General features: G+C 44.4%; 2 protein-coding genes across 8 annotated transcripts in view; one reads left to right on the top strand and one right to left on the bottom strand.

Annotated features, from left to right (window-relative positions):
- MCPH1 (microcephalin 1) overlaps window positions 1-12,273 on the top strand; it is a 186,914-nt gene that overhangs the window by 79,169 nt on the left and 95,472 nt on the right. The window lies entirely within an intron of this gene.
- ANGPT2 (angiopoietin 2) overlaps window positions 1-12,273 on the bottom strand; it is a 51,465-nt gene that overhangs the window by 2,882 nt on the left and 36,310 nt on the right. The window contains exons 5-8 of one of the 2 annotated variants that reach the window (XM_010974528.3): window positions 11,434-11,564; window positions 6,234-6,335; window positions 5,312-5,478; window positions 939-1,069 (exon numbers count right to left, since the gene is read on the bottom strand). In XM_010974528.3, the coding sequence (XP_010972830.2) occupies window positions 939-1,069; window positions 5,312-5,478; window positions 6,234-6,335; window positions 11,434-11,564 (531 nt within the window). The remainder of the gene's footprint in view (window positions 1-938; window positions 1,070-5,311; window positions 5,479-6,233; window positions 6,336-11,433; window positions 11,565-12,273) is intronic. The other variant, XM_010974529.3, reaches the window with a different exon arrangement.

Here is a 12,273-nt window from a genome sequence, read left to right as displayed (position 1 = left end):
TTTTTGGTGACACAATTCATGGTCCCTACAAATTAAACCCTGCCAGTTTCCTGTTTGTCTCTACATTGCGTCTGCACTGTTGGCAGAATTTTTGTTGCTGATTTAAATCTTTTAGTGTTTTTAAAAACTAACTTGACAGCATTTGCCAGACTTTTTTCTTGTCTCAGTCACAATGAACGGGTTCTGGTTATTTCACTTTTGAACTTTTAGGAATTAGAGCAATAAATTTTCTAACAGTTGGTTCCTGGCACTGAACACTCACCTAGCCGTTGTGACAGTGACATCACATTTGCTTAGGGATATGCTTTCCTTTTTTTTTTTTTTTAAAGAAGTGTGACATGAAAGGCAAAAGGCAGAAAGAGCCTCAAAATAAAGAACTTAATTTAAACTGGACAATCATTGATTTTTAACTTGATGCATAGAAAAGGGGGTTGGTTAATTTGTTTCTTTGCATTGTAAGTATTTGCTATATATTAATGAAACCCTTTAAAAAAACCTGAAAATTCCTTGTTTGAATAATAAATTATTAATTAGAAACATTTCTATAGGAATAACTCTGTATCACTGTTTTGGTTGCTATTTTGACTTTTTAACCTTTTTAATAAAGCAAAATGGAATTAAAGCATCGCTCCAAGATCTGATACTCAGCACAGACCCAGGGGAGCTTGCTGAATATCACATGGCCCCTCTCCCTGCCAGGGGTGGGTCCTGAAGAGACACAGTTGGCCTGCTGACAATTCTAGCTCAATGTCACGTTTGTGCGTAAAACTTCAGTCTGAAAAAGCGAAAAACAAATCTCCCTGTACTGAGCAAATGAGTCTTATTTATGAAATTTGGACGTTGTCACCAATCACAGGTTGAAGTCCAAACAGCCAGCCTTTCACGCTCTGAGGTCCTCCCTTGCCAACACAAATAGGAAGAGAGAAAAGTCAGCCCACCTCCTGTGAGCATCTGTGAACACTTGCAGATACATTTGTCGTTGTCCGCGTCCTTCGTGCTAAAATCGTTTCCTGGTTGGCTTATGCTGCTTATTTTGCCGGCTGTCCCCGTGAGTCCTTTAAGGTGAATCCTGTGAGCAAGCAAAGGGAAAAAAAAAAGGAAGCAAAACATTATTGGCTTGGGCAGTTGATTTACCAGAGTGGAAAGTTTTTTTTCACAGTGAAGAATTTCATTCTGCAGAGATGCCTTCTGTGCTGGTTAGTGCGCTAATGCACACTCCACTCCGACAGAATGTTTTTGCGCTGGTATAAACAGGAACCAACTTATCATCAAATCCTTAGGCAAAGAGGAATGTTTTCATGAAACCTTCAACGCATATCACTTGCACAAGCGTCGGCAGGAACTTTGGGGCCCTATAATTTATTTTCCTGCTGCTTTCAGATAAACAGAAGAGGGGAAAATACATGGCAAGAGGGGTCCTCTTTCCAAGTCCCCAGGCGTCATTCATGTAGAAACAAGAGCCTGAGGTGACTGGTGGGGTGAGAGGGCAGCAGACAAGGAATGGCCGCTGGATTTGGCGTAGAAATCTAGTGAACTATGTGGAAAACAAATCCTCATGGCTGCTCTGCCTCCTTTCTGACCAGGATTGTAATAAACCTGCCAGACTCCGAGAAAAGAATGTCACATGAAGTTAGGCCAGACTCTGAATAATATAATAGTGGCCATGCTCTGAGGAGCCTGCAGAAATCTGGCTTGCACCGGTGACGCGCGTGCCGAGGAGGAGGGAGGGGGAAGGGGCAGGTCCCTGAGCCCCGTGCCAGGGAAGCCCCCTTCAGACAGAGCAGGGTGCTGGGGGGCCACGTGCAGTATGGGAGCCTGGGGCGTGGAGCCTCCCCTCCTGGCGATAGCAGCGTCGGGGGGAGAAGTGTGCTGTAAGCCCCACGCACACTACTCCTCTTGGTAACACCTGCTCGGGTTTGCTAACTACTATTGTGGAAGGAGTGTAACTTCCTAGAATTCATGTTGGAACAGAGGGTGGAGACTGAGGGAAGGCTCACCAGGGGACTAGCTCTAACCAGGCTGTGCCCGGCGAGTGCTCTGAACGCCCAGACTGACCCCAACAGGCAGGTGTTACCCCTGTTTTTACTTTTAAAATCACTGAGGGTCGGAGGTAGAAACTTGCCCCAAGTCACAACTTGTACGTGGTGGAGCTGGTGTTTGCACCGGAGGCGGCTGACCCCCATGTTCTGGTCCCACCCTGGTGCACACCGTAACAGGGAAGCTGGGTCATTGAGGAGGTAGCTGTGGAAGGTGAGAGGGCAGCACATCAAACGAGTTCCATGAAGTGTTGGTCATGAGTAACTTTTGTGTTAACGACTCGTTTAAGATTGTAATGTTGTAGCTCTGGAAACCACATCATAAAGCATTGACTGAGTTTCTGAATTGCAAGGTTATGCTCATTTTCAAAAGTGACCCTTGGTCCCGGCACAGCCTCAGTATACCTGCTGCGAAGCGTTTGTGAAAGTTCTGTTCTTCATTTGGATTTTGAAACACTTGAATTTCCATCCAGGCCCTTCTCATTAACCATAGATTGAACTGAGATAAACCACTCCCCTTTTAACTCTCCTGTCTCCTCTGAACAATCTCAGTTCTAGTGGAACTCATTAAATTTCCCCAAAGCAAAATAAGGGAGAATACTATTTTTTTTTATGAGTCTCTACTAGAAAGGTTGTATCTTTTAAGACACTTCTATTTGTATGGCCCATTGGTTTAAAGTTGCCTTCTTTTAAAGTTTGATTATGAAGAACGGTCACGTTCTTGAAATAGCATTATATTGGCATCTGTTGCTTCTGTATCACAGCCGAGTAAAGGGAGAGGTAGTGGCCGCATTTAATAATTAAACCTCAGTGTTTGTATAGAACTGCCAGAATGTTTGTGAAAAGTGACCAATTCTTAATGTTTCATATACAAATAGCTTTCAGTTTTAGTAAAAAGAATCATATTCTACTGATGTATTTATCCATTCTTATAACATGTATCTTTCAGTTTTCCAGCATTTGGGGAAAACTTTTTTTAGAAAAAACAACTTAGTCACTACATACAATTGGCATTATGAAACCTCTGTAGCTGTTTTAAGTTTTAGTCACATTGCAGTTTTCTTATCACATTGACATGTTTTATTAGGATAATAATTTTTTTAGTGTAATATCTGTCCTATACTGCCAAGTAAATTAAACTGAGCTTTAAACAAATGTGTTCTTTTAAAAATAGCATATCTAAAAGTTGACTGCATTTCTAAGGGAAATATCTGTTGAGAACCGTCACATTTTAAAATATTTTTATAATGTCAGCATACGAGGGTAATGACCCATTTTGTAAAATCTTCTTATATAAACAGTCTAATCCCTAATTTTTGTGTTTCTTTTCTCTTTTTTCTTTTTTTTTTTTCCTTTTTTAAAAATTCCTCTCTTGTAGATTCCTAACTGTTGCCAGTTGAAAAAATATTTAGCTTGGAGGTAAAACAGTGACCAACCACTCATGTCTGAAAATTCAGTGAAGTTTTGATCTCTTTGGAGTCAATCTGGGGCTGCAGTGAGGCCCAAACACCTGTCTGTTCATTCATCTCAGTCAGTATCTCCCGGAGAGCCCTGCTCTTTCTGAGATGATGGGCTGTGTTTCCCTGCCTTCTTAGAAGTTGTGTCAGTGTTTGCCGTACATTATCTGTTTTCAAAATGTGTTTCTGAATTTTGGCTCACTGTTCATAAAGCAGGACCCTGGACACCAGACAGTTCTCAGGTAGCGGTTCAGCAAGCTGGCTTTCAGCCCATTTCCCATTCTGTCCATCACGAGCCACTCCTAGGAAACCAGCTCAAGGACTTCGAAATCATGGTTTTTCCCCAAACGACTCAGCTCTTGGATTTGCTCCTGAGCAGAGGGTCTGAGCTGGGCATTAGTGAGATTTAGATGAGACTGTAGGCCATTGACGCCTGTCTCCTGTGATGTTCTATTGAACTTCACCATTAATGTCTGACCTTGGAGAGGGTGTTTCAGAACGTGTGCTCCATGACCACCAGAATCACTGATTGCTCTCTAGACTCCTCTGGGGCCATGCTGGCGAGTGAACCGTTGTGTTGTGCCTTCTCAGACCAATTCCTGCGTTGCCATCTGGCACTGCAGCTCCCTTCTCTGCCCCGCCGATAACATGCTTTTCTGAGCATCTCTCCGCGTAACAGTGCAGACGTACGAGCCTTTACTGTGCTGGCACAGTGGATTGTCAGGACCCCTCTGCTGCCCTCTGTCTCTGTTCTCACAGCGTTTTAGAGCCAGAGGTACATTCCCAGGCAGAGTTGCCCATGATATTCTTGGAACATTCAAGATTAGCCCCACCAAATGGTTGGGAGGAGGCAGCTACTGATGGAGTGCTGTGAATGGGCGAGTCTTTCTACAGCAGCGAGCAGGACCAGACTGCCCAGCCAGCCCACCTAATCCCGCCACTTCTGAACTTGGCACCTCGTTGTGACTTTGGGGTGGAACATAACAACTGAGTGTGTTTCAACTGCCAAAAGACAGATTTAACTTTTCAAACCCTTCTGGAAGCAAAGAGTATAGTCATACATATGCATCTTTTGTGATGTTGGTGAGATATTTTATCACAGAGACACAACATTCGCCTGTTCTACAAGTAGTTGTTGAATGCCCCTCATCCACCGGGCAGGGCTCCTCTGCACTTTGAGGATACACAGCAAACGCAGCAGAGTACTGTCCTCAGGTGAGGGGGACAGACAGATTAGGAGTTTGGGATTAACACGTACAGACTACTATATGTAAAGCAGGTAAACAACAAGGTCCTACTGTATAGCATGTAATAACCTATCATGGAAAAGAATCTGAAAAAGACTATATATGTATGTACAACTGAGTCACTGTGCTGCACACCTGAAACTAACACAACACTATAAATCGACTATACCTCCATAAAAGTAAATTAACAAATATACTACCAATGCATAAAAGGAGCCTCCTGGTAAATGAAAATTAGGATAATTTAGGCTTAATATTTACCTCTTCAGCTTTCTTATTCTGCTCTTATTCTAAAAACAAAACTTCATGAATGCAATAAAAACCAAACAAACAAAAACACCAAAATACTGTCCTCAGGAAGCTTCCTTTATATTGTTAAAATCAAACTGAGAATGTTAAAACTAAAGAAACTTCCCTAAAGGCAGCAAAGAACCCTGAGAAGCAGAATGTTCTCCCCTTTAAGGCAGCTGTGAGTGGTCTAGATTCCGGTTACCACAGTGGGGTTTTCACTTGCTGGAATAATCACCCAGCAAACCCTTTAGCGTTTCTCGGTGCCGCGTCAGTGACTTACCTGTAGTTGAGGTCTTCACCTGAGAGAGAGAAGTGCTCGTACAGTGAGTAGGCCTCGTTCCCTTCCCAGTCTTTCAGGTGTATTTTGAGCACGTAGCGTTTCTGATTAGTCACTTGTGAAACAAACTCGTTTCCCAGCCAGTGCTCGCCTGAAGGGTTCCCAAATCCCTGTAACCCAAGTGGTAAAATTCACTGACTTCATTTATTTATTTTTTTCTTCACGTATTTGAAATCAACAGTCCATCAGTTTAGCACAGGGTAACCTTCAAATACTCAGCTGAAACTCCTTCCTGTACTCTGAAAATTTGGAGTCTTCCATGTAAGAAATATATTTTTTTAAGAGGTCAGCTTTAAGAAACTAAGCTGTTACTGGACGAAAATTAGTATTGGAATAGTTAGAACGGCTTGGGGAACCACCTACAGAAGCATAAGCATAAACAGCTTAGTCTGTAGCTGTGTGAGTCCCCATGAGACAGTTTAACAAAAAAAAATGCTGATCCTGCCGTTAAAAGTAACCCTATCATTCGAGTGCATTTTTTCATTTTTTTTGTACTTGATCTTTGAAATTAATTTGGGAGGAAGGGGTGAGTAGGTTTACTTATTTTATTTTATTTATTTATTTTTAGTGGAGGCACTGGGGATTGAACCCAGGACCTCGTGCATGCTAAGCACCCACTCTACCACCGAGCTATACTTCCCCACAGCACACCTTTTGTTTGATATATAGTTCATCTTATATTGACAGGACCATTCTTTAACAGGGAGACTGAAACACCAGTTAAAAAGAATCTTTCAGTTAAAAAAAAAAAAGGTCAGAAGTCATTGGTTAGTTTTGGATTTGTGGCAAAGATTCTGCACATTCTCAAAGTTAGTTTTCACAAAGCAAATTATTTTCAGATGGTTTACAGAATATCCGTACGTACCACTTTATATTCTCTCCAAGTCCTCTGAAAATCGACACTGCCATCTTCACGTCGCTGAATAATCGTCCACCCACCTCCGCCAGTCTCCATGTCACAGTAAGCCTGCAACGGGAATGCGTAATTACTGCCTGGGAACCGTCCCTCACTTGGGTCTTAAATAACAGAAATGGGATGAACGGAGATACCTATAATAAGACCAGGCTGATGGGGTTCTCTGGGGTAAATCTCTGTGGTCTTCCAAGAAACAGGGGATTTTAAAGAAAGTGAAAACCATGAATTTAAAATGATGACGAAAAATAAACAGTAACCTAACACAACGTGTCGATGAGCATGCGACCTGGTCGTCATGTGTTCCAGGCTAAAGCCCCACCCCAGTGGCTGACCCAGAGATCGCTGTTCCTGAGAGAGTCATGGTAGATGTGACATGTTGGCCGACTGGCTCCAACTCTCGTCTGCAGCCTGTAGAAATCCACGCACTCGTGTTCACAGCCCTGGAGACCTTTACGATGGTCACCAGTCCCGATCAGCTCTCCAGGGAGTTGTGTAAAGGGAGACTCTTGTAGGGTCTCCAAGACTCCTGCTATGCTGTGGGACTCTTAGCGTCCCCTGTGGGATCCAAGTCGGGTTTCCTGGTTTGTCCCTCAGAACCAGGGGCAGGGGCCCCGGGTACCCACTATGGTGTGTGTGACCCGAGCGGGTCCCCACAGCTCTGCCCACACGTCCTGATGTCATGCATCTTTGCACTTTGCTCACTGCCCACTGTATTTCTCTTCCCAGCTCTTTTGATTTCTGCTTTAAACTGGCTTGGTGGGTTTAAACTCTTCAGGACAAAAAATTCTTTCTTGGGCTAAGAGCATGCGTGCTCAATTTCAGCACAGCTGGAGTTTTATTATTATGAAATTAAAAAAGCAAGATTGAAAGCAAGATTATACAACTAGTTTTAAATAATGAGATTATAGTGGAACGAAGACGTTTTCCAGAAAGTTAAGATAAATTTACCTACAGCCTACAAGGTATAAATGCGAAAGTTAAGGTTCAAAACCAACCAGAAGTATTCTTCCTTTGTCATTTTCCATGGTCTTTTAGGGAGAATAATGGAGACCATTTGGACAGAGTAAGTTTAGATGTGAACCAGTCTGCATTTGTGAGCTAAATCCTAGAAGCGGGGGCAAAAGGAGAACCCATGGGGGGCCGAGCCCTGCCCCTTCATGTTCGGCGCTTGCCTGCGGTCTCGTCTCCAGGGGACAGAGAGCTGGGGTTAGACCTCTGTAGACCTCTTGCTAGTCCAGGCTCTTGGGAAGGCCATTTGGCCCTTATCAATTTCCCGAAGATCCTCGTGTGTGGACACATATGTTCCACTAAAGAAAGTTACATTGATTAAGAATAGAATGATTCCCTTGTTTCACATCAGTCAGACACGGGGACCCCACAGATCTGCTAAGTGGATACACGGGGACCCCACAGATCTGCTAAGTGGATCTCCTGTGCTGATGGCGTGCATTATCATCGCTCCATCCCCGAGCAGCCCTCTGGGCCAAGCGCTGCTCCATGCTCTGCATGCTACCTGTGATCTCACAGCAGCTCTGCCATGATACTGTAATCCTGTGTTGTTAGAAGGAGAAAAGATGGGGTAAAGGTGGGTTAATTTGATCAGAGTCATTCAGCAATTAAGTGGCATTTAGGACTTGAATAAGGTTTCTCTAATTCCTAATTCTGTGATGTGTCTGCTGCTACAGAGAAACTTGACTCTTGTTAACAGGCCGAAAGTCCCTGCACGCAGCTCCAAGTTGAAATCAGTTCATAAGTGATACTGCCCCTTACTTGTGTCTGGTCCACAAGACGGTCAGTACTGCTCCCTTCAGGCAGTGTGTGTGTGTGTACGTATGTGTATGTGTATGTGTGTGTCTGTCTGTCTCTCTGTCTGTCTTAAAAGCTCCATTTGGTAAACTGAATAAGGCCCACTGGCCTGAGGAGTTGGGCACACCCGTTAATGCCCGTCCCCTGAACGGCATACTGGGCGGTTCCCAGCGAGCCTGCCTTCATTCCAGGAACACTTGCTTCTTCCTGGTCAGAATCGCCCTGATGCAGTCACTGATACTTAAATCAGAGAAGGAGTTCATCCTGGTAGGGGCATCAGTCAAGACTAGGGGCTGGTGTGGGGATGGTCTGAGCCCCACCATTCTCTAGCCCATTAGGGACAAGGATAGGATCGTGAGAACGCTGTCTTAGTATTACTCTGTCCAGATGAGGAAGAAAGAGCCGAGCAGTTATAGGACTGAAATATTACGGTTAGCTGGGTCGTGACGCTTCCAGAGGAAGACAGTGTTCAAGTAGTTATCCACGTAGCCCAAAGGGACTGATGAAAAATGATGTAGTCGATCGTAGCAAGGTCCAAAAGGCAGATAATGCCCAAGACCTCACCGCGCCAATCACAGCAAACCCGAGGGCGGCAAATGCCTTGGACGCGCGTGCTCTGGTGGTGCCGGGACCTGAGATCTGGCTCCACAGCTTGGGCCTTTCAGCAAATAACGCTTGATTTACATGTCAGGCTTAAAAGCTCTGAGGCCGTGGTGAGAGGCTAAACTGCACACAGATAAACGTTAGGAGTCAGGTATTCTATGAAATTCAGGGAAGGAGACTGTTTCGTCTCTAACTAGCAAAAACGTAACCTCAAATGCTTCCAGTAAGTGCCATCTTGAAGTGTCTATCTTGTGCAGAAACCTAATGAGGTCTTCAAAAATAAACTTGACATCTTTAGGCCTCTTTTGGAAAAGATCTGCCCAAAGATCTGCCGAGCATTCTTTTCTTGAATCAGATGAAACAGGGCAGGCAAGGGTGCCTTCATCCCTCACCCACGCGGGGAGCTCGCCTGGCAGTCTCTGGGGGCAGCCGACATGTGACAACTGCCATGCACCAAGGGGACGGTAAGTCCTGAATCCTTCTCACCTGGAAACCTCTCTCCACGACTGACACATCATGTCATGTGACAGGTGAGGAAGCCAAGGCCCCACACACTTGAGCTGACTTGCTGAGAAGTGCACATTGGCAGAGTCAGGGTTTAAACCCAAGCCTGTCCGACTCTCTCGCCTTAGATCAGTCAGACTGTGAATTATGGAGTCTGAAGTCTGGGAGGGACTCCAGAGGTAACTTCACCTGGACTGTATATTTTGGAGATGAAAAAATCGAGTTTTCAAAGATTGTTGTTCCCCACTGTGTAAATGAGTTATTTTTCCTGCGTATGTGTAAAAAAAACATAAATCCTAACGCCGCCAGTCGTGACCTGAGACATCAGCCCAGAGCTGTGCACTCTCATCTCCCTGCAGAACGCTGCCGTGGTAAGGCCATCGGGTGGGGACGGTGCACTGGGTTGGGGCACACGGCACTAAGTCAGGAAACACTCACACAGCAGGATGGTGAGTGTCGCTCTGGACTTGCATCCGTGGCGTTCCCATCTTACTCAGCCCCCCCCCCCCCCCGCCCTGTCACTGTCCCCTTACTTTCAGGCCAGGAAGAGACCAACACCTGGTGACAGACAATAGCGCACAAAAAGTTGCCGTGAAAACTGGATAGCAGAAGGGAGTGAAAGGCTTCCTATAAAGTGTGTTCGTTACCTTTTCATCTGCAACAGTCTGGGTTTTCTCTCCCCCTAATGCACTGCTTCTAAGGTGCTGGGGACATTAACTGAATTTCAAGGTTGATTTAGAGCAGCATAAATGAATTAGAAAGACTTCTTTGGAAAGTATTATTTTGAATAGCACTGTATTTGTCTTTTAAATTAATAATCAAGTGTGTGTTGTTTCAAATTTCATGTCTTTAAATCCTTAATGTTTGTATCTTAAAAGTGTTGTCTTTATTACCACGTTAAATACTGAGGGCAGTTCTGAGTTCAAAGAGATAACGCTTTCAGGACCCTCTGAAATGTCCATTTTAATAGACCATTGGGTGCCTTTTCCGTTAAGTGTTTCTGTTTGTTCAGTGGGTGGCTGTTTTTACAGTTAGATGTAAACATATGTATGGACACTGAACATACCAGTCATCCAATATTAAACACTTCACACTCATTCTCATATAACGTTCCTTTACCTTATCAAACCTGTAAAAGAAGCCACATTGAGATATTCCCCTGGGAAATGACTTTTCTTTCTCATCTAAAACTGAATGTCTCCCAAAGCAACTTCGGGAGCCATGCTCCCTGAGACATCCGGGGTAACCAAGAACAACCGAGTTAGGCTGTACACTGGCTCCTCCCGATGCTGAGTTCTGGTTGCTGGTTCACTTAATGCTTAGTGATTGTGCTTACATCTTGAAGTAACAAATCTCTGAGGTCACAAATCTCTGATGATGTGATGTGAGTCTTCCAGCCCATCAGATGGGGTCAGAACACCCCACCCCAGCAGGTCCATGGGCCGGAACTGTCTCCATAACCACACGTCCTTGGCCTTGGGTGCTGTGACAGCCTTGGCACTGATGGTGCAGAAGCACTAGGGAGTGACATGACCAGACCCCTAGAGTGAACCAAGGAAACGGCACCAGCCGTGCTGGGGTCACTGTGTGCTTCAGTCATAGGCTTGCAACTGGGGTGAAAAAGCCAATTTCACTTCAGGATGTCTCTGACAATGCAGTAAATATTATTCATTTTATTAAACCTCTACTGCTGAGTGCATGTCTTTCATATTCTGTCTGATGAAGTGGGAGATGTGTGTCAATCACTTCTGCACTTCAGAGTGCCAGAAGTGGTCATCTCAGAGAAACGTGTGTGTGATTGGTTTAGTTGCCAGCTGAATGAGCCTTTTTTGTGGGAGGGTGGATGGATGGAATCCCATTGTTACTTGAAATAACGATTGAAAGATAAACTCTGCTTATTTGAACTCTGGTATCTGGAAGATATTTTCTTTAAGATGAATGAAGTGAGTCTGACACTTCAAGGCAAACAACTGTCAGGATGCACGATCAAGCCAAATGCAAGGGGAATACAAGCAGATTACCTTCTGCACAGGACAGGGACGTGATAAGACAGCTCTGCCTACATCGTTACTTTGCGTCGTCAGTGTCCTGTGCACAGTGGTTGGACTTGGAGCCCTCGGCCGGTCCTCTGTGTGGGGTCAGTGTGCCTCGCTCTGCTTGAGTGAAGCTGGAAGCCGCGGGGGCGTGTGAACGAGCGGCTCCTCCGCTGAGCCAGGGAGGTGGCTGGGAGCCTTACCTTTTTCTCTTCGGTGGAGTTCGGGAACCTGAGTGCGTAGACGCCGCTGGTTGTCAGTCCCGCTTTGAACGCGTCCGCGCAGTCTCGGAAGATGATTTGTTCTTCCTTAGCAACCAGGGAGTTCTTAGCTGCTTTTTAAAAATAGGAAAGCTTTTAAAGGGAGTTCATGAAAAGAAAGGTTTATTATTTCGAGATGCGCTATTTGGTAAGTCTTATTACATTTGAATTCTTACAGTAAGTAAAAGAGATGCAGAAAAAGCTACTCTTTCAGCCTATTTCATCATAATTCTCAAAGACTGGTTGCCAATTATCCATGGTTCCTTCTTTCTCTCATCAACTGTATGTAATGCAAGCACTTCACAATCAGGCAAAATAAAATAATACTTCTAAAAAAAATCTTCCATCTTGAGTAGACTCAGATAAAGCTCCTACGGAAGAATGAAAGAGAACTTACTGGAAACAGTGTTCGCTCAACAAAGACTGCACCTGTGGCCCACTAGCCACTACCCTACGGAGGCCGTGGTGTGTAGTTTCCTTTCTTTTTGTGTATGTGAGGCCAAGTCTTTATACATTTTTGTAGACTGTTGGGTGAAGACATTTGGCATTCTTTGGAATTTTAGCGACTGTCTCCTAATAGCTTGTGTTGAAGAGGAACCTGACATTCATTTATGTGTCTTTGAAACTCTTCCTTTAAGTCTAAAAAGTCTAGGACTGAAATTCTTTCCAGTTCTGCTCTCAGCATTTAGATTTCCCAATCCCTTTTTTGCCACATTAAAAAAAAAATGTATTTTTGCAGGTATTAATTTCTATTTCATTCTAGAGGCCCACGGAGGCCTAGGT

Source organism: Camelus dromedarius, chromosome 22 (assembly GCF_036321535.1).
Source record: "Camelus dromedarius isolate mCamDro1 chromosome 22, mCamDro1.pat, whole genome shotgun sequence".
Classification (NCBI taxonomy): Eukaryota; Metazoa; Chordata; class Mammalia; order Artiodactyla; family Camelidae; genus Camelus; species Camelus dromedarius.
The sequence above is the reverse complement of the archived record's forward strand: the minus strand, read 5'-3'. Positions and strand labels throughout refer to the sequence as shown.